This window comes from Barbus barbus (genome assembly GCF_936440315.1).
Source record: "Barbus barbus genome assembly, chromosome: 6".
Taxonomy (NCBI): Eukaryota; Metazoa; Chordata; class Actinopteri; order Cypriniformes; family Cyprinidae; genus Barbus; species Barbus barbus.
Window position 1 is genome coordinate 18,263,650 of NC_136734.1, and position 26,589 is coordinate 18,290,238.

Here is a 26,589-nt window from a genome sequence, read left to right on the forward strand (position 1 = left end):
TTTTTGTTTGTTTTGCAAAGTAAATGTAAAATAGAAATTAAGTAAATGCTACAAAATGTGTCACTGGAAGTAGTTTAGTAATTGTGTCGATTATGTTAAAGAATAACTGGGTTTTAGTCTGTCGTCTTTATAAACATTCAAGTAGTAAAAGGTTGCTATTAAAATATTTACTTAATATTATTATAATTATCGTTACTGTTGGTGACACCTCTTATTTATGCACAGACTGAGAAAAGGCCGTTTTTAAAATGATAAATGGGAACCAATGTTTTATGGTCATTCGGTTGCGTCGGACGTTATTCAGTGAAACACTCGCTGAAGGTGGCTTGCTGGACTGTAGTATGTTTTAGAAGATTATAAGATTGCTCTTTACTTCCTTATGAATGTTGAACTTTGCGAGAACAAATGTTTAACCTTTTATAGTTTTGGTTACGTATTGTATAGAATACATTAGTTTAACGGTTTATCTGTTTTATGTTGGCGTTGTTGGAATACTCTGGCCAAATTACAGTTAGTGAAACATTTGATAGTCTGCATAGTGGTGGGCAGAGCGAGGCTTCGTGAAACACTGAAGCAGTTGAAGCAAATGTGTCGAGGCTTCGAAACGTTTCGATACCTGTCTCTACAGTGACACCTGGGCATTTTCAAGTATTGCTCTGAAACAGCGTCGACAAAGAAACAATTGAGCGAATTGTAATGTATGTTGTGTCAGTGAAGCCACCAGGTGATGTGGGGGGAGTGGTTAGTGTGTTCGATTGCAATGATGTCTCCGTGGGTTCAAATCCTGGGTGAAGCAGTCACTTTTTCAAAATTATAATGTGTGTTTTTATTGTTCTCTTCTTGTAAAGTTTTGAAACATCGGTTTGACATCTGAATGAACACTTTGTGAATAAGTGTTACTTTGGTAATGATAAATAGACAATAAAATACATCAAGCCACAATGTCTTCCTTTTTTTAAATATATAATTTTTTATTTAAAAATATGAATTGTTCTGCTGTTGATGAACTTAGCCTACTTCTTTTTTTTTTACATAGAATTTCTCCAGCCTTTGAAAAAATCCTCTCACAAGGTGACACTTGTCGCTGGCATGCACAGATACTTTTTAGCTAGAACGTACAGAGTAGGAAAAATAACTGCTCTCTCCTTCCAGTACTTTAGGGGATCTTCCATTCTGGGCAGAAATGCATCTGTGAGGTACTTTTTTACTTCCACTGTGGCATCAGCTGTAGCACTGCATGTTGTGTGGGATTCACGTACACGATTATCAGTCCTGGCTTTCAGCTGGTGTTGTTGATGATGATGATGGACCTGATGCTGACCATTGTGACTCTGATTGAACAAGTGAAAATAGCAATTAATTACAAAGTCTAAACTCATGTCATATATGAAGTTACATAATTATATACAGATGATATAACTCCATAAAATTAGATGAAGATTGAAAGTGCTCACCATGAGTTGGTGAGTTTGAACGCATCAGCGAAGCGCACTCCAGTGTGAGGTGTTTTTCAGCCTCCTGGCCTTTGGCAGGATTTCCAAAAGCCACAATTTTGAAACTTGGGTCCAGCAGTGTAGCCAATGCCAAGGCTCTGAACGACTCATACCCGCCACATCTGGACTGCAGACCTTCTTGCAGGTGTGAGCCTGTGCAAAACAGGAGCAAACCATATTAATTATATTAATGACAACAATATGACACTTATGGCCAATAACATTGGCAGTATGGTCATTGTGGCTTACCTAATTGTACAGTTGATTCCTGCTTTGCTAGGCCTATTTTCTCTACAAGCTTGTGCTGCAACATCCTGTAAAGTGGTATGAGTTTTGAGGCGGATACTCTCTGTTCCTCTGACAACTCTGTTGTAGCAAGTTTAAATGGTTGCAGTAATGACAGTGATTCTTGAATTATGTCGTACTCAGAACTTGTCAGCAGAGCAGTATCACAGTTTAAATTGGAAATAGCAACAGCCACTGGCTCTCGTAGATCATATAAGCGTTGCAGCATGCCAAAAGTGCTGTTCCATCTTGTTTCAACCTCCTGTATCAGTTTCAGAGTTTGTCTGCCCATCAAGCCCTGCATCTCCACAAGTTTCTCCTTTGCTTTGCAGCTGGATCTAAACAACCCCACTATCTTTCTGGCTTTCTGGCGTATTTCATTGATGAGTGGGGTTTCATCTAGGGCCTTTTTCACAATCAAATTTAAGTTATGTGCAAAACATGGGATATGTCGAAGCTTCAGTAGCTGGGCACTTAAGATCATGTTGGATGCATTGTCAGTCACCATACACTGAACTTTGGAGGTAATTCCCCACTCAGACATGAGCAAGGTTTTAGCCTCCATGAGATGCTGGGCTGTGTGGGTTTGGTAAAGCCTCCTTACACCCAATACAACAGTTACCATCTTTGCTTCTGGTGTAATGTAGTGACAAGTTACACCAAGATATCCGTCCATATTGATGGATGACCACATATCAGCCGTAAGACTAACAAATTCTGATTTTGTAGGTCTCTCATTGTCTTCTCCTTGGTGCTGTTATACCTTTCAGTGACTATCGTTTTAAGTGCCTTCCGGGATGGGAGGACATAGCTTGGATCAAGCTTGTTCCCAAAGGCCCTGAAACCCATATCCTCCACAATAGTGAAGGGCTGCAAATCCTTCACCACCATGTCTACAAGAGCCTCATCCAATTCCTTTTATCTGCCTTATAAAAGAGAAGAGTAAAACTTATTTTCAGTCAGATACATTTAAATTATTTAGATTGAAATAGTCCACAGCTATAAAGACTAATCTGTTGGTTCATTAGTTTGAAACCTTCCTGAACAAAGAAGTGTGTATATACACACACACACACATACATACATAGATCCATACATATACATATATGTATGAATATAGAACTATATTGAATACATTGGCTAAGTTTGTGAGGTGCTATTTTTAAATATTCTCAGTGAAACTATTTTTAACACGATTGTTAATTGTGATTGGGATGTTAAGTTGTAGGGCTTAGGTTGACATAGGCCTAAGTCTTTTTAAAAATATGGATTTTCTAAACAGTGTCTCAATATTTTGTGATCTGACTTAGATTTCATACAATGCATACTTTGCTTAGATGGCCCAGCGGTGCCAATAGGCGGCCTAGGTGCAGGAGCAATGTTACCATCCTCTGCACCCCCCAAAAGGGCAGGATGAGTGCTCCTCAAATGGCGCATCATGGATGACGTATTATTACAGTAGGCTAGCTGCCTATCACAATACATACATCTCACTTTATTTTGTGTTTCCAAATGGAAATGCTCCCACACCACAGAGGGCCGGCATCTCGTGTGGAGCTTCCATTATTATGTAATTTCAATATGAAATAATCTATCTATCAACTAGCCTATGATATCCTATCTGTAACTTGATGTGTTTGTCACTATCTAACTTATATGAATGTATATGTATGCCTATATGAATGTATCAGTATATCTATCCTAATTATCTGTCAATGTCTATAGCCTATCTATCAATATCTTCATAATAACTTTTAATGTAGCCTAAATATAATTAACCAAATTACACTATAAATATCACTATATCGCAAAATTTCTCTCCTCTCACAAAAACCCACGAAGTGAAGATGCGTTAACTCTACTTTTATACTTTGTGGGAGTTAGGTTGAGACAGATGTGCAATTGTGTGATTTGTTCCCGATCCTGTCAATCAAACGCCAAATCGGCAGGTATGACACGTCTCGAGACACTTGTGACACGCGCCGGAGCTTCGAATCACCATAGTCACGTGACATGGGTGTTTCCATAGACATAATAGAGAGTCTGTGAATGAATCCTCTTAATGATGTCCGTATTAAGGATGTTACTATCCATGTCAACCCATTCGCTGGTTGATTTGCTTGATTTCATTGTGAAACATTCATAATGCCTTGTGTTGTATAAATATTTAGCCTTTTTTCAATTTCATGCTGTTTCATAAATTTGTACACACTGACTTGCCTCTTTTTTCCCCATAATCTTTTACATTGGGTTTTAAATGTATGGTATTTTTAATAAAAAATAAAATAATCAAATGTAGCTACTTGGACAAAACATTTTCACTAAATTGAGAGAATTTCTCTGTTTTCTGAAGTGGTTTCTATATAATTTGTAATGATTTTGCGTTGTCTTTGTGTGAACTACGATTTTGAAAGGCAAACATTAGGACTACAATTTTGAAATCGTGGACTGACCCGGATATTTAGGTAAACACTAGTATATTCAATAAAATATCTGATCCGCATCAGCCAGTCAGTCTAATAATAAAAATACAGAAATATATACTCTAGCACGAGAAAACTGAACAATGCGCTTAATATTTGACTGACTTCATTTGGAAATCTGCTCTTATTGTACGGACACAGTGAGCGAAAGGAAAAATAAAAGCTGGGCCACTCAAGAGCTGTGAATAACATATGAATCGAAATGGCAACTCCAGATGCGTTCAAAATAGGTTGAGCCCACTGATCTATAATAGAGAATTGATTAAATATTGATAATATAGATCAGTGGTTGAGCCCCGTTTACTTTCAAAGAATTTCAAAAGTGCACATAAATCTCAATCGCATCGATATACTGGTTGCGTTTGAATTTCACTCTAAACAGTAACTTTATTCATGATGATCTGGCGTTTTAGGTTGGCTCTTTAAAGGGCAGAGTCACGCAAGTTCCGGGATAGTCGCGGGCGCAGCGGTGCTGTTCTCCAGACTGGGCGCACAGCTGGCGCTTAATGGACGCGATGTGGACAACCTCACCATAGTCGCCAGAGAGTGCGAGGCGTGTGGGGCAGTTAAAGTAAAACACACTGGAATATCTTCAGACTGTTAAATACTCAATGATGTTAATATATAATAAGCTTTAATGCTTCACATATAAATGCTCATCTCCCTATGGCTCCTGTCCAATGTATTTAGCCCTTATTAGTGCCAGGAGATTTAACAGATGAGGACACTGTGAAGAGGACAGTGGGAGAGGTCATCGCTCACTTTGGAAAGCTGGGTGTCCTCATCAACAGTGCAGGAATCCTCGCCATGGGCAGTATGACAAGGTCATGTCTGTCAATGTCAGGTAAAATATTATTTATCTTAGGAAATTTGCACTGGATTGAATAAATCAGGGGTTTTCAATCATAGACCCCAAAATATGATTACCCTCGTATGAGGGACTCCAATCCCACAATTTAAAATGTAAAAATATATGTAGTTTCTTATGATCTATGAATGTGAAATATTATAAATATGGTTACTATTGTAATAATGTTTTTTTTAGTTCAATTATTACATTTTTTCCTTCTTATTGTAGTACTGAACTGTTAAATGTATTATTTATTTATTTTAATCTCATTTTTATTTATTTTTTTATTATTTTTGCATGTTTTACAACTTTGTTGGACTTTCATAATCATAAACTTGCCCTGAAAAATGCACCAAAGTAAAAAGTGTGACAACTAGCCCCAGCCTCTTCTTCTAGTTGAGGCAAAGGGCTTGGTATTACTTCTCTACAAACAAGTGTTTTCTCATCTCATCTTAATTGTAGAGTTGGCATCAAAGCAAGTTCGTGTCAACTCAGTTTGGTAAGTTTAATTTCTGTTGTTTTACATTTCACGGGCCATAGAATTGTTACATTGAGGTAATACAAATGCTTTGTCTTAACAGCCCAGGAGTAATTATAACAGAAGTTCACAAGCGTGCAGGACTTGATGAGGACCAGTAAGCTCAGGTGATGAGTTAAGATCAAATGCTTTATGTAATTTGACTGTAGTGCATACTTCAAAATAACACATCATGTGTTTTCTGCTTTGGTCCAGTTCCTTGAGAAGTGCAAGGTGACTCATGCTCTCGGCAGACCAGGTGAAGTAGAGGAAGTAGCTCATGCTATCGCCTTCCTGGCATCTGATGCAGCAACATTTATAACAGGTGTCAATCTTCCAGTGGACGGAGGTCGACATGCTATGTGTCCACGCTAATGCTTTGCCGCCATGCTACAGCTCTTTCATAGTTGTATGTCATAAAAGCAAAGAAATAAAGTTGGAATCGATCTGAATGTTGATATCCTTAAAGTATTAACATGTTGATTTGATGTGATCTTTTATTTTTACATAGCATAACGAACATTAACAGAAAGAAGTGCACATTTCATGCAGTGTCTGCAATTATTTATTAGTGTCAGCAATTTTCTCCAAATTCTGGCATGTTTACACAGATGGAAGCATGGAAACATTTATTACAGACCAAGAGTTGCGCAATAGTGTTCAAATGAGGAAGTTATACATTAGCATTCAATACTGAAATATGGTCTGATTGGATATACTTTAACAATACATGTTAATCTTTACAAAAGATATGACAGCCAAATGATGCCACAGCAGCATTCAAAATCAACTCAATACATCTCCCTTGACCTGCAATATGAAAAAAAAAACAAAATGACATTAAACCTGTCTTTGACTGTACATGACTTATCTATCAGTGGACACTTCATTTAGTTCTTGTAATTTAGTGTATTAATTTACAGCAGTGGTTCTCAACCTGTTTGACACAAATCCACCCTTGTCAAGAATTTATGTACCTATAGATTACGTACCTCTGGTACTTCTTTATTTAAAAAATAAATAATCTCAAAAACATGAGTTAGTTTCATGTTGTAAATAATATAACTACATTTAAATTATTTTAACACCTAAAGCCCATTCACACCAAGGCCGATAACTATAACGATAACCGTAACGATAACTATATCAGTATCCACAACAGCATACAATAATGTTCTGTTTATTGTAAACACGTGCTGTAGTTCTGTCATCAACTGCTTTACATGCTCATGCTCTTTAAGACTGAATGCATTCTGACAGGCTGCCAATGTTTTCATCATGTCATCTGAAAGTGATTCCGAGGTGTGGACTCAGTTATTTGTTTACATTTAGAATGATATTTTAAACTACACCTTTTATCATTATTGTTATATTTATCGTCCTTGCAGTGAACAAGCCTTTTCTGGGGCCCCCTAGAGGACCCTGATCTCCTGGTTGAGAACCAGTTTTTTATAGAATTGTGTCTTCAAGACAAATTGTGTCTACGTCTGTCATGTATATTAATATAATTTATTTAGACGTTAATATGAATTTATAGTCCTTCAAGCAAACTGCCTTCGTTGGCATTATCAAAACTGTTTTTTCCATGGATCTGCTTCAGGTGTTTACGGAGAACTGGTTTGTGTGCAAACACCATGTCGCAGTAATTACAACGGTGTGGTTTGTCCCCACTGTGAAGGTTCAGGTGGTCCAGCAGTGAGCACTTCTGAGTAAAGGTCTTTCCACATATCTTACACTGGAAGGGTTTGATGCCGGCGTGGACACGCATGTGCCGGTGCAGGTTTCCTTTCTGGGTAAATGTTTTTCCGCACAAGAGGCACATAAACAGTTTGTGCATCTTCAGATGGTTAGCGTAGTTCTCCAGCTGACGGAACACGCGAGCACATTTAGGGCACTGATGGTACCACTGCATACCCTTATCGGCATTCCTTGAGCATCCCCAAAGATTCCCTTTCCCGGAGCCACTTGGTCCAGGCGGAGACAGTGAATATTCAGCTGCGGGGTTGATGGCGATTTCTGCAGGTCGGGTTTCCACTGTGGAGTTTATCAGGGAGTGCTGTGGCTCTGGTGAGCGCAGTGCTGGCGAGCGACTTGAGCGACTCTGGAAGTTATCAGGCATTCGCTCATCTATTGACTCTACCTTAACAATGCTAATGGGACTTTCCTCTCCTCTGCTGTTGCTCTGAGAGTTTCTAAACACAGGCGGAGACTTGGGCTGTATGATCACATCATCATCATCATCATCATCAAAGTCATCTTCTCCATCATTGTCCACCTCATCCTCTTCATCACATACTGTCTCCACAGCTGGTTGGCCACGCTGCGCATTGAAGTCCGATTGCTGTCGGGATGATGCACGCCCGTCTTTGACCTCGTGTGGTTTTATGAATTTATTTAGAGCTTCGGTGCACTGCTCTACAATGTGACCCATCTGTAGGAAACTAGCAACTGTTAAATAGTGTACTAATTCCAGCTCTGGAAACTCCAGTGTCCCAGTGTAACAGGACAGAAGAAGCCTCTGTCCAACTTCTGCATCCTGCTGTGTAGATATCTGTACTTCATGTGAGTCCTGAAGGACAAACTGGTCTCTAAGGAAAGGGGAACCAGCGGCAAAGACCACTTTGTGTCCAGGCACTTCCAAGTCATTGATGTGGACCACAACATCACAGAAACGTCGGTCTCGACGGAGAGCGTCCATCTTTTGAAGCATGGAGTCCCCGAATGTGGGAAAGTTGAACTGCAGTATCACCCCGTCCTGAGCCATGGTGCACTATTTAATACACACAACATAACAGATTTAAACTTAGTATAACCTTGTAATATATGCCTACCTGTAACTGTCTAGTTTCAAAAACGCACGTGTTTCGCTAAAAGGTTTAAAAGGCATATGATTATGATGATATTTAGATGTAGATGGTGGTGTATATTTTCTGATAGCACAAATGTTTTAAGTGTGCACGAAGGTGTTAGTGTGGTTAGTCCAGGCCTGGAAACTGTACAGAGCTAAACCAGAAACACTGGATGGACGACTCTAGAGAATGGAGACAAAACTGACGACGAAGACACATCGTCACAGGAATGAGGTCAATATAAGTGTTTATTTAAAATAGGAATACCTGCAGCAATTTGCTTTATTTTCTGTCTGGGTGTTTTGTTGTCCTGGAATGAGCATACAGCGCCTGATTGTTTAGTGTGTGGCTTGAGACGGAAAAGGATGTATCGACTTTACCGATTGGTCGGCGAAATTTAAAGGGGCAGGACACAAATACAGGTGGCTAATTGTGAAAACCCTAAATTCGTGTCATCTGTATAAAGATTAATTGGACTATTCTTAACGGCGGAAAGAAATAATGATTTATTCACAGTTATACCGTACAATAAAAAAGGGTCATCCAGCATGCAGGTTTTTTTGGAACCACTTATTATTGCAATAGTAGATTAATGTTGTTGTTAGCATAATTGGTAGTAGTATGATTATTCATTTAGACTTTTGTCTAATGTTTCAGTACATTTTTTTTTTGTGGAAACCATTTGAATAATATACACTGAAATTTAAATGTACTATTGCTTTAGTATTGTTGTTGTATTTCTTGATCTTTAGAGAAGGCGTTCAAGGTTTCATATAATGACAGTTCACTTTTCCATTCATTCTGTCTTTGTGGAAACCACTTTTATATTACAATAGTAAAATAGTATATTACCGTTATTATTATTAGAATTATTATTAGAATTTGTAATATTCCAAAATAAATGAAAAAAAAAAAAAAAACTGCATGAATGGAAATGTTGACTGCCGCAAGTGATATGAATCCCTGCAAGCCAAAATTGCTCTCTAGATAATAATAACATTAATAATAATAATAATAATAATAATTGCACTGTTTTAATAATAATATATGTACCATTTTAATATATGTAAATAATATATGTATATAATAATATATATTATTACAAATAATATAATCATAGATGTAAATTATTATTATTATTATTATTATTTCTAGAGTGCAATTAAGGCTGTGAACGTCCACGTTTCTATTCTTGCTGGGGTTTTTTTGTGGAACCTACGTGAATATGAAAAAGTACATAACGATGATGATCACTTTGCGTAAGTCTTGCCACAAGGAGGCAGTGTTGTACAAAGGAAGCGAGTTATTTTAATTTTTAAGTTACATCATTGATAATTGTCTGTTAAGTAAATTAGTACAGCAGTATTTGAGAGTGTTGTTATGGCGCTTTTGACATGTAAAACAAATAGTTTTGAGAGATTTCTATAGAAACTCTTAGAAGAAAAGGTTCAAAAATGAACCTTTTGAGGTTCCTGGAGATTGCAACTGTGGAGGAACCTTAAAGGTTCATTTTTGAAAAGGTTCTAATTGGAACCTTCACTTAAAGGTGCATTAATGACCCTCATGGTTCCTTTTTTAAAGATAGCAATATCATTATTTTCTTTTCTAGATAGCAATATCATTATTATATTTTTTTATTATTATACATTACTAATCAAATTTCACTATATAGACAGGACACCATAATTGTCCATAAACTGTTTAACACATAAATATGTATTACAAACAAACCAACAAACACATAAATAAATAGCAATCAACATCATGCATTTATATACATATACATTCATTTAATCAAAAAAACAAAAAAACTAGCCATTGTGGGTGGGGTATTTGTTTTGGCATTATGATACATTAAACAGTTTTCAATGAATGTCAGGGTGTCTCAACTTTTAAGCATATTCAGTGTTGAAGATGAAGTGTAGAGCTGTGTTCACACCGTCTACTTCACAGACCTCCTCCTCCCCTTCCATCATTATCTCTAAAAGAGACCTGCATCCAAGGCACATCCCTTTATAAACAGCACAGGGTTGGGTATATGTGGTTCCTAAACAAGGAGAAAACTATGTTATACTCTAACAATATTTAGTAGTTAAAGTGAAATTTATTTATTTATTTTAAATTAAGATTCAAAAAATGAGTCAGTAATAAATATTTGACATTTTTTTTAACCTATCACAATGTAATAGAGGCTTTGAAAAGAAAGATGAGGCAGTGTAAACTATATTATCAATATAATAAAGATAATAGATAGGGTGGCAAGTGGTCATGAAAAACTAAATTATGAGCATTTTGGTTGCAAGAATCCCTAACTAATATTATAAGTTGACATCAGTGAGAAAAATTTAATTAGTTGATTTTAAAATGTAAAGTACTTCAAATTAAATAAAGCTATGTAAACACTTACATTTTTACAACACTGTAAATGTGTGTCCCATCAGTTAATGAAACGTTTGACTCACACTTGTGGTTTTCATCCTCACTTGAACACTTGGGCCAAATACACGAAATACATAATTTAAGTGGTCAAGTGCAAAGACTGCAAGTGTGGGTATTTGGACAAAGGCTTAAAAAATATCTTGAAATAAAACATCTGAGAAAAGTACGGTGGCCGAGTGAGCTCAACACGCTGCAGAAAATAATATTCAATAATAATATACCTGCCCACTTGACAGCAAAAGGGAACTTGTAGAGCTCTCAAGCCAGAAAGAAAACAATGTTAGCGACTGCACATAGCACAGTTAACATTAAACAACGAGATAGTGACTTTTGTAGTAAACAACAGTAAAACAATAGTTTCTTTAATAATATACAATCAGTGGTTGCAGTACATTAACTGCTTGAAAGCAAAACCATATCATAATTACATAATAAAGTATTGAGAAATAATAAGCATAATCATATATTACATGTATTAGGTGGTTTGATGAAACTACCACAGTTGCAATGCAGAAGCCATGGGTGCCGATGAAAAGGGCTACTAAGTCAAAATAAATAAATAAACAAAGTGTGTGTGTGTGTGTGTGTTAATACTGTGTTGTTACCTGAATGATCCACAGTTGTGTTTTTTTTATTTTGTTGTTGTTTGTTTAGTGATAGCTGTTCATGAGTCCCTTGTTTGTCCTTAACAGTTAAACTGCCTGCTGTTCTTCAGAAAAATCCTTCCGGTCCCACACATTCTTTGGTTTTCCAGCATTTTTATGTATTTGAACCCTTTCCAACAATGACTGTATGATTTTGAGATCCATCTTTTCACACCGAGGACAACTGAGGGACTCATATGCAACTATTACAGGAAGTTCAAACGCTCAGTGATGCACCAGAAGGAAAACCCATGCATTAAGGGCATGAAAACTTTTGAATGAAGATGAGTAAATTTTTCTTGTTTTGCCTAAATATCATATTTTTTTAATTTAGTACTGCCCTTCAGAAGCTACAGAACATACGTACATGTTTTCCAGGAGACAAATTAAGTAAAATTTACCTTGATCTTCAAATTATTTTATGTGAAATATCTTATTCAGGTCAGTACTAAATAAACAATAGCATGCATTTTGTATAATCCCTCTTATTTTGGTAAAATAATTAACATTTTGCAGATTCTGAAAGGTGTATGTAAAGTTTTGACTTCAACTGTATGTGTATGTACATGTATATGTGTGTTTGCACAAAAACCAACATAACATGTTGGTTTTTGTGGTTTATGGGGACTCTCCATAGGCGTAATGGTTTTTATACTGAACAAACTGTGTGTGCTATTGCCCTACACCAACCCTACACCTAAACTTAGCCCTCACAGGAGACTTTGTGCATTTTTAGATGTTCAAAAAAACACCATTTAGTATGTTTTTTAAGCCTTTTGAATTACGGGGACATAGGCAGTGTCTTCATAAACCACCTTCATATTGTAATACCTCTGTACCCATGTCATTATACAAATTTGTGTCCTCATAAACCACATAAACATGCACACACACACACACACACACACACACACATATAGGCAGTGCCTATGAAAAGCAGATAATGTAGCTGGTAGTTTATAAATTTTATAGTTACACATGAGAAGAAAATCAAGTCCACCAAATTGAGAGAGGAGTAACATTTATAATGAATGTATTCTGTTCTTGAAGGACGTAGTGTTGGGTTTTGTTGATTATGAACAATCTGAAAGAAAGCAGTTTTATGTAGTGAATCTGATTTTGCTTCTTGCTAAATTTCACATTCACAGGTGCAAGTATTCTCTAGACTTCAGTTTTTTGTTTTTATATAAAAATTTGAGCAATGCCTTTCATTAATCCAGTTGTCTAAGAACAAAAAACAACTTAAAAACTTTATCTGTAACTCTTTTCCTTCCTTTAATAACATGTAAGTCTCAATTTTCTTTCAGTTTATAATGTATTAAACACCTCCCCCTTTCTTTTCTTTTTTTTTTCCTGTTCTTTTTTATATGTTTCTACTTTATTTTTTTGTTATTATTGTTTATCATTTTTATGTGGATGGTTGTATTATTCTATGTGTTCTATTCTTGATTTTTGAGCATTAATTAAAAAAAACTCTGACTGAAATTCAATTATGTCAAGGATGTAATGTGATTGGTTATTACGGCACACATGATCCAAGTTAGCCGTTACGCTTTGGACTCCAGACACTTAAGGAGATATAGCCTCAGATCCATTTTTGTGTGCTTTTCGTAGGATTAGTTTGTTCATGCGGTATTCGAGAACGGTTTGACTTATCGACTTGAGTTCCATAACTTTTTGCCAGCAAGGTCTGTAGATGACCTGAGCAAATTTTGGTGAAAATTAGACGAACCGTCTAGGACGAGTTTTACAAACAATTGAAAATAGCAAAAAAACTAAACCTTACAATTTTTTAATTTTGGTGTCAATTCGACTTGGCATGGGCCAAGAAATCTTCAAAGAATTTTCCATCTGTGCCTTATGGTTAAAAAATTATTAGCATAAACATGAGTGAAATTTTGGACAAGTGGTGGTGCCAGAGAGTTTGAGTTAGGGACTCCAAATTTGCTGCGGTTAATGTTGAGACTGTCCTCTATGAGTGTGCCAAATTTCACAACTTTCCCGCAAGTGGTTCTATAGGCTGCCATAGACTCAAAAGCGGAAGAAACGTAATAATAATAATAGGAACGCCAACAGATACAATAGGTGGCTACGCATCTTTGGTGCTTGACCCCTAATAATTCGCTTTTATCACTTGTCATGTTCTGAGCTGAATTAGTAGGCTATCTGAGATTTGAAGGTTGAATGTACGGGGAAATTTTAAAGTATGTACAGCTGTAAAATATGAAGATAGCCTATTGAATAAAGTTTATTTTTAGTGGGAAGAATTTCACCCTCTCAATTTAACACAGAATAGCTTTTGTTCATTTGTAAACATAAAACGGAAATTTGATTTTTGTGATTTTTAATTGGTGTTCTTTGACAACAACATGGTGCCCTGAAGGTTATTGTGCAATTTTAGAGATATGTGAGGTGGTTATGGAGCACAGACGAAACACTTTGCATCAACTCAAGGCCTAAACATTTTGGTTAAACTGATGGAGGCCACAACTGCATCTGACATCACAATTAGTAACTGAATAAGAGTAAATTCATTAATGCTGAGTATGTGAATTAGTACTTTTCTAATGGAACAAGCAAATGGTGTTCTAACTGTACTCAATCTAGTCTTTACAGTACATCTTAGAAAAGGTTCATGAAAGAACCTTAACTATGCTTGGTTCTAATATGAACTGTTTACCACAACAAAGGTTCTAAAAATAACTGCCAAATAACCAGTGGATCATTATAGAACCTTTTAGTTCAAATTTGAATCTTTTTGATAGCTAGAAGTTCATATTTGCACTTTAAAGTTCTTTTTTGAACTCTAAAGGTTCAGTCTCTTTTAATAGTGTACTGAATGGAAGGATCACGATATTGAATCCACTGTAGCAGCTGAAGACAGAAACCCTCTTCATTTGCCAAAGGCAGTGGTAGGACGCCATATCACTTTTATTGTCAGTAATAGGCCAATAGGCAGCAGCTTGTAATGGTATTTGTTACAATAATTATGCTTGTGGTTCACAAACAATGGTAAGGCAGAAAAAAATCATCTGATGTTTCATAAGTCATTTATGGATAACAGAAAGCAAACAAGAGTCTGTGGCCGATCAGTCTAAAGTTTATTGTAAATGCTTCATTATGTATCGGTATGTTTACTCATCTGCACAGTGGTTTGGATGTAATAATACACAGGGTGCTAGAGCTGAGCTGGGACTCTGAGCATTTCACACACCTTTATTTGTCACATCATCAAAAAGACAATGACAAAAAGAAATGTGAATTATGAATGCCCCTTATTGAAAACTGCATAATTGAATGGGGTTTTTGGTGCTCTAATCCAAACATAAGTGTCATATTTTCATTATATGAGCTAATTGTCTATAGATATGGTTAGTAGATAAAATTCTACATCTAAAAATTATGCATACAGACATTTCATTCAGTATTTTGGATGTAGTATAGTGTTTCATTCAGCACTGAGAATGAAAAAGAAATTCTGATTTTCAAGTAATAGATATATAAATCTGGCCTGTGTAAGATTGTTAAAATTGACTGAAAGTCTGTTCAAGTTCTTAAATAGTTTTATACCTGGCAATAATAGTGGGATTTATCAGAGCAAACCAAAGTAAAGGCTCTTGTTTGCAAGGACCATGATGGGCTGGTAGTTGTTTCACCCAGAAAGCCTCACAAAAGCAAGACATCTGACACTACAGAGGTTTGGTGTCAGGGCTTTTTCGGTCATCATTCTCAAAGTGAGGTTGTCTTGATTTCGTCCTTTGACTCAGTTTCTCACACTATGACCAGACAGGTTCAAATCCCCATCCACAGCTACATATCATTTTTCTACCACTGTCCCTAAAACTAGTAGGCCTACTTCATTCAGGAAATCAGCCAGTATCGTATGTATTTAGTTTCACTGTGTGACTTTCGGTCTGTGCTACTCTTAAATGACCCGCTCTATTGTGACTCGCCTTACAGAATCAGACCTACAGAAAGTGAAGAAGAAGAATATCAGTCAAAAGAAATGCAAGACATTCAAATAATCATAAGAGAGCGTGAAGGTGTAAAGTCTTATAGTCCTATAAGATGTTGCAATCTCTATCATGATGAAAAAGAGGTGGTAGAAAAAAATCAAGACAGCTGACACGTCACTACTTTGTAATATCTGACATGTTTATTCACTTTTTGGCAAAATGATGAACAGATCACTGAGAATAGTCTTGTGATAAGTATACCCACTGATAAAGCACAAGAATGTAGGTGTCACTTGTGAGCCAGACTCACTTTTTTCGTTCTTCAATCTGTTCAACTTCACTGGATTCATCCACCACCTTTCCATTTACCATGGTCTGGGTGACCACCTTCACAATCTTCCTGGTTCTCACTTCAGGTTCTTCTACGAAAGGCAGAAAAACAAAGCTATGAGCATTTGAATTCTCATAGAGAATTTATGCAAGTCCAGTCTTTTAAATTCAGTATGATACTGTAGGTGCTCGAATGCTCTTTTTAGGAGACCACTTCACTATAACTAATTTATTGTGCTGAGGTACACTGTCAAGGAGTTGTGGACAACTACACTATAAGTAAACTTAATGATACTGTTGTAGGGCTAGTTATAGCTCTTTTTACTCCAGTGAACATTTCTCAGGTGGGTTTATTTTTTTAAATAACGCAAACCTTAAAGCATTTTAAACATTTCCACCATTATCACCCAGGAAAAATATGTTGAGTTCACTGATTAGCAGAGAGCAAGTTACAATGGAAACCAGCCATAAAACAGACTGTTAGCAATTTAAACAATACAATAATTATATTTAGTTTTTTTTTACAAAACTGTAAATGAAGAGTTCAGATGGTTTGATATATTGTACATTACATATGTAATGTACAATATATCAAACCATTGTTTTGGTCAACAAAAGTTATTAGTAAAAATTCAATTATTGTATAATTATTGTATTGGTGACACTTTTCTGAATGGCATTGTGTTTGCTTATTTAAAATCTGTGACAAAAAAATATGATTATATTGTAATTTTGTATTAGATGTTTGAAAGCACAATACAAAAACACTGCTCAAGCATTTTATTCAAATAAACCCCAGTCTCCCCTAATAGTATCAACATTATAGCATATTTTCCAAAAAACTGAATGCATCTTTAGTTTTATTGTTCATTCCAAATAGACTTACTTTTAGGCGAGGGTATCTCTTTCATCCTGAAAAACAAAAAGGACACACGTCACAACTAATTGCATATATCGGAGATGTTTCCTTCAGCATTGTCTGGGTATACTTAAGGAACTGTAGTGTGTCAAAAGAAAACAGTATATTTCAGCTTTGAGAAACCTCTCTGGGTTCTTACACTTCCTCTCCATCCAGCAGCCTCCGGTAGGTGGCGATCTCCAGCTCCAGATTCTGTTTGATACGCAGTAACTGCTCGTAATCGGTTTTGATTCGTTGCATGTCCAGGCGCAGCTGTGAGAGTTCGTCCTCCAGCTGTGTGAGCGAGCCCTGAAGACGCTCGATCTCAAGAGTGTACTTCTGATTCGTCTCTCCGAGGTTCCCCTCCAGAACACCAACCTGAGTTGAGCCATAACATTCAGAACATGTTCAATGAGTTAGTTTTTGTGAAAGCTCAAAATACAGTATGTAAGACTGGAGTGATTGGAGTATGGAGTATGTTGGAGAATGTTTAAACCCATTATTAGAGATGAGCACCATCAAGAATGAACTTGATGTCTGATCTATAACCAGTATGTGTGAACTACTAGCTGAACAACCTGCTGAAAGCTCTTTATCACCTGTCCAGGCCATGAGGATGCAACCTGTTTTTAGACTGTCATCACATGTATTGCAGAGTGATTATTTATATGGGAGTAAACATATATGGTTGTTGTTTGCATGAGGATGAACAGCAGATGGAGGTTGACTGCGGTTTCCTGTGCTGAAGAGGTAACCTTGACATGTTCCAAAAAATGTAAAAAGAAAAACACTACAAGAATATGATGCCTCACACAGCTCACTGACATATTCATTGACCTTTAACCACAGAATAGAGGATTTGACTGTTTGAAGAATGTTTATCCAAACAGATTTACAGATGAGTAATATAACATAAGTAATTCATTGTAAGAAGGTTGGGAAGATGTGTTTTTTCCATTCCCTCTTGACTTCAAACAATTCAGTCTTGCCCACTCTAGAGGAAATTTGGAAAAGGAACTTTATCCTTAATAGAAAAGTAAGCAATTTGTCTGGAATCTTTGTTTTTATCTTGTATATAAATCTCTCAAAAAGAGGCTGTTTCCCTTTTTCCATGGGTTTAAAGTCTGGTTACAACAGAAGAACATATACTGTATGTATGATATGTATCATTTTCAAACTGGGGTGCAACACTTCCAAAAAAAAAGTCACTAATGATTTTTTTTTTATTATCAAATTTGATATCACCAATGCATCAAGACTTGTGTAAAGTGTTAAACTCAGATACAGATACACTGTCAGCCTAATAAATAAGTAAATCATAAATATTTTCCAGATAATATTTTAATAATTTGGTTTATCGATTGTTGTCAAGTCAGTTATTTCATTTATTCAACATAAATATCATCAACAAAAAATATTTTTGTCAATAAAAATATATTACCAAAATATGAACATAAGGATCATTATATTTGGGGCTCCTTGGGATCATGATGTTTACAAATCACCATCATACATAATATAATATGACAATATAAGATAATATGATACATTATCTAATTAAATCAAATATCTCTTTCATCACTTAATAAAGTAATAATATAAATTAGAAAATACTGTCAAAAATCATAATGAATAGTTCAGTTTTTGACAGATGTTTCTGAAAGATTTCCTTTTTATAATATTTGTTTATTTGACTTAATCTGTTCTGATGTCCACTGCACTGAAAATATTTTTTTTATTATAAAAGTCTACTTCGCAGCATGTTTATGACCATCTAAACAACTGGAAAAGTTCAGGAAAACAAAGAAAAGAAAAAAATTGGGAGACTTTCCTGGAACTTATGGGATGCAACAATCCACAATGTTCCAGTGTTCTGAACCATACACTTGCATCTGTATTAACTGGTTACTTCAGTTACTACTTGATTTGGACAGGAGTAAAAGTCATGCTTTTACCAACTATAGTGGACATTTCACAGGCAAACTGCAGCAATTCTAGGATAAGCATGCATTCATGTCACCTGTTTGCGCAGACTGTCCAGTTCCACCTCTAACGCCTGCAGGAAGCGTCGTCTTTCATTGAGTTCACTCTGAGCACATCGCAGAGCCTCGTTACTCTCCTTCACCTCCGACTGCACGGTCTCCAGCTGTCACATATACACACACACCACACAGAACACATATTCGTTTAAACACACCTGTGTTTGCAGTGAAATCATCAGGCTATAAATAGCTGGTTCTGGTGTGTGGAGTCTGTGTTGGATTGTACACTGACCTTCTTCAGATACCACATCTCAGCCTCCTCTTTATTCTTGCGTGCGATGCTCTCGTACTGCACCCTTAGCTCTGCCATGATGGCTCCGAGGTCTGGGCCCTGGGCTGCGTCCACCTCCACGCTCACTTGCTCGTTGGCTAGACGGGCCATCAGTGTGTTCTTCTCCTTCATAGAGACAGGCGAGTCATTTACAATCGCACCACAGAGTACAGTGATATGCACACTTAAGCACTTAAAATGTGTGAATTGCATTAGATCACAAAATATCAAATGATAATAATTTTAGAAATACTAACAGATTATATTTAATATATCAGCAGTCCATCCATTATTTAAAATCTAACAAACACATTTTTTATGTTTCAAAGTGTTTCTGAAATGTGTATTTGTGTTATCTTTCTTTAAGGAAATACACTACAGGCACAAACACTGTATTTTCACTTACTTTTCAATTATTAAAATTTAGCTTTTCATAACATTGTTTTCAGACTAGTGGAAAGAAAAATCCAAAATACACTTTTAAGTGTTTGTTTTTATTGCACTTTATATATCTGCGCCTGTTGATTTAAATTAAAATATCTTTAAAAGCCATTTTTTCAAAATGAGTGTTTTTCCTCCTGCACTGAACCAGAAATATAGACTTTAATACCATATATATATATATATATATACACACCAAACTGTACTGGGTTTTATATATATATATGTATTCTAACAGATTTTACAGTGGGGTTTGCATCATTTGCCTTATCTTATACATTTTATTCCTAAAAACTAAATTATGATTTTTGACAGTATTTTCTAATTTATATTATTACTTTATTAAGTGATGAAAAAGATATTTGATTTAATTAGATAATGTCTCATATTATCTTATATTGTCATATTATATTATAATGCATATTTAAACATAACCTTTCAGAAACCTTGTAATACAAAACATTTGTGAAATTCTTAATGTATGCAATCAACTGGGGAAGTATAGTGATACCTACATTGTTTTACCTTATTCACCTGCGTCTTGTTTTAAAAAGAAATGCCACATAAAATGTATATTTTGTTATATAATGCTGATATATTGATATATTTTGTACAATTGCTTATTTGTGCTCAACATTTTGCAAATGCTCATTGTAAAGTGATTCATTTGTTTCGGGTTAAATGCTACATTTGAGTGGAACCACACCTGTCTGACCAAACACTTCTTCATCTATTCCACATGTTTGTAGACCTGTGTGTGTGTTAATGTGTGTTTTACACACTGATTACTCTATATATCAATCTAAAGAAAACAGTTTGATAAGGGTGTTTCTATATCTGCAGCAGTAAAAAGTCATGATATATATCTGAATGACTACTGTAAGAAATAAGGCATGATTGCTTAAAAAATATATATATGCAATAGTATATTCTGCTTACATTTATTTGCACCATTTGTTTATCTGCTTATCTTGTTGAAAAATTGGTTAGGTTTAGAGTAGGGTGGGGTTATGGGCTCAAAAAAATTTAAAAATAATGTATATATACCCTGGACCACAAAAAAGGGTCAATTTTTGGAAATTGAGATCAGATATATACATCATAAAAATATAAATTAGCTTTCCATTGATGTATGGTTTGTTAGGATAGGATAATATTTGGCCGAGATACAACTATTTGAAAATTTGGAATCTGAGGGTGCAAAAAAAAAATCTAAATATTGAGACAATCGCCTTTAAAATTGTCCAAATTAAGTTCTTAGAAATGCATATTACTAATCAAAAATTAAGCTTTGATATATTTACGGAAGAAAATTTACAAAATATCTTCATGGAACATGATCTTTACTTAATGTCCTAATGATTTTTGGCATAAAAGAAAAATCAATCATTTTGACCCATACGATGTATTTTTGGCTATTGCTACAAATATACCTGTGCTTATGACTGGTTTTCTGCTCCAGGGTCACATATATGCATAAGAGTAAAATGTAACTATAAATCTGAAATCTGAGCATGTAAATACTTTTTAGTTGCTATTAATATTTCCATATTTTACATTACATTCAGCATATAAATATACTTTAGCTATGAATATTAATGAGATCAACCTGAATAATGAATGTTATTTCCTAATAATTTAATATTCATATTATTAATGTTATGTTTTGTGTCAGCTGTTTAACCTCATCATGATTCTTCTTGAGGAAATAGAGCTCCTCTTTCAGACTGTCCAGGTCTCCTCGAAGGGTTGCAATGAACTGATCGTGATCAGATTTTGCTCGTCTCAGAGCATGACAGTCTCTCTCAACCGACTGGCAAAGAGTAGCTTCTGCCTCCCATCTGTTTAGGAACAAATAATAAACCATTCAAACCTGGAAATAAGTACACAACAGTACAGTATTTTTAATGATGGACCTTTCTCTGGGATTATAGGAAGGAACAAAAAGAGCAAAACTCACTTGACCCTAAAGTCATCTGCTGCAAGCTTGGCATTGTCAATCTCCAGCATTATACGAGCATTCTCCAATGTCTTTTTCCTCACCTAAAGAGCAGAAGTGCGATGCTGACTAAACAAAGGATCTCATGCAAGGACATCACTGAACATTCTTTTTGCTTTCTTGTCTATGAAACAATTAAAACCAAAGCAATAAACAGAGCTAGATGATCAAACCTCTTGTCCAATGGCATATGCTTGAGCCATCAGCCCATCGATGTTGTGACCCTTGGGTGCTCGCTCCTTCATCAGCTGTTTAATCTTCAGCTCCAGCTCAGCGTTGGACTTCTCCAGAGAACGCACCTTTTCCAGATAGCTGGCAAGTCGGTCGTTTAGACCTTGCATGGTCTCCTTCTCACTGGCACCAACTCCTAGACCATTCAGCGAGAGGTTGCTTAGGATGTTTAAGCCATTTCCCAGAGAGGTTGAACGAGACAGGGACAGAGTACTGGCTGAGGAGAGGGACACTGGGACTTTAGAGCGTCCCCGAATTCCACCGTCACGCATAGACATGCTGGAGAAAGACGGCTGCCGTCCCAGAGAGTGACTGTGCACAGAGAAGCTGTAGGTCATGGTGCTTGCTGAACCAGAGACTTTCTGTACTGTATGTGTACTCCTGGTAAAGAAATATTTATTGCTTGATAGTCTGAATGCAGCTTGTTCACTTATGCCATGTGAAAAACATGAAACCCTTCATTTGCCGACAGATATTTCATATTTAAAGAGCTATATATTACTATTTAATATTACACTGTAGTGAATAACTAGATTTAGAAAAAATACCATAAATTCATTGGAAATGACATACTGTTACCAAATATTATTTAAAATGCTGCATTTTAATGACAAAACCATGTAATTTAGTTTCAAACCACAAAGATTTTGCAAATAAGAAATATAATACTTACAAGGATTGTGTACAGATGCAGCACCTGAGTGTGGTTTTGTCCGGAGAGGAACTGGTGGCTTTTATTTGTACTTGTTCAGGTGAGTCAGAGTATTTATGCTTGGACTCCTCCTGAAGAGCTGTTGACTATGGAAGTCTATAGCCAGCCAATCACATCCCTCCACAGGTGAAAGGATATTTCCTGACTGAAACCGATAAAACACAATGAAATTTTCCCAAGGCATTATCCACAGATTACACTGCACTTTTTTTTTTTGTTGAAAACTTTCAATAACAAATTATGTGATGCATGACTTTAATTTCATGAAACATTTGCTCAAAGACCTAATAAGACTTTAGGAAGGTAATATAATTAAATTCAAGATCCATTGTTATTTTGACCCAAAATATCACCTTTTATATTCCGCATAAGAAAGGTTTGAAATGACATGATGGTGAGTAAATGATGACAGAATTGTCATTTTTGGGTGAACAATTTGTTTAAGATAAATAACAGTTGTGACAATTACAATTTATAATAGAAGTGACTTCATATCCACTATGGGACAGGGTGTACTGTAATAACCATAACCCCATTTTTTTCTGAATCTGATGTAACCTGATTTGCTTTAGAGAAGGGGAACAGTCCATTTCTGTACACTGACACTATTCACTGAGGGTACAATGATCTGTAATGTGAGAACCGTGCTCCACACGGAGACGGTCCTCCAAAGAGTCACTAGCCAGGAAGAGGCTCAAACAATGAAGAGGCCGAGAGAGAACAGAAAGGCAAAACCTATGAGAAATGTTTCTATTTGGGGAGGAAGTTGACCTAATCACATTGGTTAACACACACTGTGACTAAAAATCTGAATGAATCCTTGCATTAAATTCATGTGTTTTCACTTAGTTAAACTTGTCACGATGCTTGTAGGCTTGTAGGTACTTACCTTCACGATGTTTTTTGAACATTATCCCCTGGGGTATATGCATATACCAGTACAGTATATAATAAAAGTAATACACTAGATGCATATGTTTGATGTAAACCATGGTATTAGTCAATTACCACATTCATGAACAATGATAGAAATCAAACCATCACCATGCCTCCTTCATATAATAGACTAAATAAAGGCGACCCCTCCATCATAAATAACACTCACTATTGTAAATAGAGTCAGCACCATCATGTGGGCACAACTGAAATTGCATGCTGATGTCGTGCCAACCATGTGCATAAAACAGACTCATTGTATTCAAGGCCAAACTAAAAATTATTTAGCCCAGGTGAACAAGTTTGGGGTGAATAATATTGAAGATGTTAATAGTTTTATTCAGGGGGATGCATTAAAGTTGATCAAAAGTGTCATTAAAGACATTTGTAATGTTACAAAGATTACTATTTTAAATAAATGCTGTTCTTTTGAACTTTTTATTAGTCAAAGAATCCTGAAGAAAACATTAATATTTTAGCATTAATATTAATAATGCTTATTGAGCAACAAATCAGCATATTAGAATGATTTCTGGAGCAATGACTGCTGAAAATTTAGCTTTGACATCACAGGAATGCAGTTTAAAATATATTAAAACAAGAAACAGTGATCTGAAATTGTAGTAATATTTCAAAATATTACTGTTTACTGTATTTTAATCACATAAGTGCAGCCCTGGTGAGCATAAGAGACTTTCAACATGAAAATATCTTACTGACCACAAATGTTTGAATGGTAGCCTATTGTATGCAAAAAATAATATTATAAGCTTTAAGCGTTTCACTTGGTCTGTATAATATACAGTATGAGCAGTGCAGTGCAGTAAAGAAAAGGCCCATAAATGACTAGGAAGGACAAGCCATTTTAGATCATGTTTGGCCATTGTGATTTATTGTAAAGCTTAAATGTGTCCAAATCAATAAACCAATTTGAGATTATTTCAAGAAATGGTGACAGCGCAATGAATCAATGCATCATGCAGTATTCAATGCCTGGTACTGCTTGTTGAATTGCTCACTGAATGAATAGCTTACTGGTCATTATTTGATTGGACATCTGAGAAAGTGTGGTTGCCATTAAACACACACAGACAAAATTGGAGACCTTCAACTTGCATTAGAATTATTACATACCAATGAACACGAGTGAATAAGGGACCCTGATGGCTGGATTATATTGGATCATTAGATGAACTGACAAATAATTGGCAATCATTGCTTGAGTGCAAGAAAACAAATATCATTAGGCTGTCAGAAAACTGTCACAATTTTAAGCACTCAGATGAGAAATAAAGATGTCAAGCCTGGCATTTTTTTATTTTTTTTTTGCGGCAAGTGATTACACAAGATAAAAAGGACACACTCGGCAACACGACAATTGGAAAAGCTTAATTCCAATCAAGTAACATTGTTTCACGGTTCATTTTATCCATCTCACTTGTTTTGAGCAACTTTCAGCATCAAATTGGCACCAGACATACTAATGACTATTACAGATGTTAAATACAGATGTGTTCATTATAATTAAATAGACACCCTTTTTACAATGTACTAATTTCCAGTCAGTCATAGGATACCTTTCAAAATCCTTTCCAGTTTGAATAAATAATAACTAAATATAGTAATAAATAAACAAATATAGAACCATCCAAGCAGATCTGATGTTTATCACACGTTTTCTGACTTTTTAAATGTGGTATTATATGGTTCAAAAGTTTAGGGTATGCAATATTTTAAAATGTTCTTAGAAGAATTGTCTTATGTTCACTAAGGTTAAATTTATAAGGTCAAAAATACAGTAAAAACAGTAATATTGCACAATATGATCACATGATCCTTCAGAAATCATTTGAAACACTGTATTATATAATAGTTTTAATATTATTATCAATATTAGTAGTGCTACTTAATATTTTTATGGAACTGATGATACATTTCTTTAAGACTCTATGAAGAATCAAAAAGTTCAAAGTTATTTGAAATAGAACTCTTTTGTAACATTAAGAATGTATTTACTGACAATTAATGCATCCTTGCTGAAAGTAATAATTTAAAAATTACCCCAAACTTTTGAACAATATACATATATATAGAGTTTATTTGCAAAAACAGATAACTCCGTTTTTTTTGGTTTGTTTTTTTTATTTTCAAAAATAATGTTTTTTATTATGTTAGTTTTTATTGTGTTTTATTGTGTTAGCTTTTTTTATTTAACCTAGTCAAAATAACCCAACTGCAGTTTGATTGAGATTAATTTGAATACACAATGAAAAAACATGATTTCTATGAATTGTTAAAAACGGAGTTATCTGTTTTTGCAAATGAACTCTTCATACACACACACAATATATATATATATATATATATATATATATATATATATATATATATGTATAGGCCTATATGTATGTGTCAAATCAATACGGGACGCGATTTGTCCCATATTTTACAAAGGCCAACAAGCTGAATCAACAAATAAGTATTTTGCACCGTTTATAATACTAATAGAAGTTATAATGAAATCAATTTCATAAGTTAGAGAAGCTCTTTGTCTTTGTTTCCATGGCGATGATGGAGTCTCCAGGACACACGCTGGAGCGCAGCCTGCACTAAACCTGCACGGTTTAAAACATCGAGACACTCAAGATGTAGAGCTCAACAGGAAAGTTATCAATGCGTCGTCCTGTAACTAATGATGAACACGCAGTTTGCAGAGAAGCATTTGCGGTGGACTGTCTGACTTAAAGGGATAGTTCACCCAAAAATGAAAATGTTGGCTCGCTGAAGGTGGCAACCCTAGTTGCAGGTCTACCTGAAGGCAAGAAGTTTTGGTTATCTGACAGAAATGGCATTGCAGAGGTCTGGTATCTGTCCTGTGGAGGAACACTGTCATGAAGTGGGTTCCTCTTCTGTCTGGCTCTGCAGTTCTGGAACCAAACCTACAAGAATTCAGTACTAGTGGTTACAATTAAATTCTAAAATCCAGCGAGTCACTGTATATAATTCAGTCTATAAACATTCTGTACCTGTATGACTCTACTGCTCAGTCCAGTCATGTCTGCCAGTCTCTGCAGTGTCTGTGCATCAGGGTTCTTGTCTTGAATAAAGTGGGTTTGCATAATCTATGTAAATCAAATACACATGCAAGCCCATTCCAATATGTAAGGATTCATGAGTAGCAATGATTTGACTGTGTTCTAGAGCATAATCATC

The 26,589-nt window shown here is 35.5% G+C and overlaps 3 protein-coding genes across 3 annotated transcripts; 1 reads left to right on the forward strand and 2 right to left on the reverse strand.

Annotated features, from left to right (window-relative positions):
* Positions 1 to 4,230: 4,230 nt before the first annotated feature.
* Positions 4,231 to 6,080, forward strand: LOC306871250 (uncharacterized protein; the record flags this gene model as incomplete). The annotated part of the gene is made up of 6 exons (XM_079419048.1): positions 4,231 to 4,243; positions 4,675 to 4,832; positions 4,952 to 5,105; positions 5,574 to 5,610; positions 5,693 to 5,756; positions 5,845 to 6,080. Coding segments are annotated over 5 exons (420 nt in total), but the record flags the coding sequence as incomplete, so codon positions are not given.
* Positions 6,081 to 6,109: 29 nt separating this feature from the next.
* LOC306871249 (zinc finger and BTB domain-containing protein 26-like) lies at positions 6,110 to 8,834 on the reverse strand. Its single transcript, XM_079419047.1, has 2 exons — positions 8,745 to 8,834; positions 6,110 to 8,398 (listed from the first exon to the last, which is right to left on the reverse strand). The coding sequence occupies exon 2, from the start codon at positions 8,390 to 8,392 to the stop codon at positions 7,160 to 7,162; it is 1,233 nt and encodes a 410-aa protein (XP_079275173.1). The 5' UTR covers positions 8,393 to 8,398; positions 8,745 to 8,834; the 3' UTR covers positions 6,110 to 7,159.
* Positions 8,835 to 15,822: 6,988 nt separating this feature from the next.
* LOC306870965 (keratin, type I cytoskeletal 18-like) lies at positions 15,823 to 22,066 on the reverse strand (the record flags this gene model as incomplete). The annotated part of the gene is made up of 8 exons (XM_079418588.1): positions 15,823 to 15,938; positions 16,733 to 16,758; positions 16,905 to 17,122; positions 18,765 to 18,890; positions 19,019 to 19,183; positions 21,183 to 21,339; positions 21,459 to 21,541; positions 21,671 to 22,066. The coding sequence occupies 8 exons, from the start codon at positions 22,064 to 22,066 to the stop codon at positions 15,823 to 15,825; spliced, it is 1,287 nt and encodes a 428-aa protein (XP_079274714.1).
* Positions 22,067 to 26,589: the final 4,523 nt, after the last annotated feature.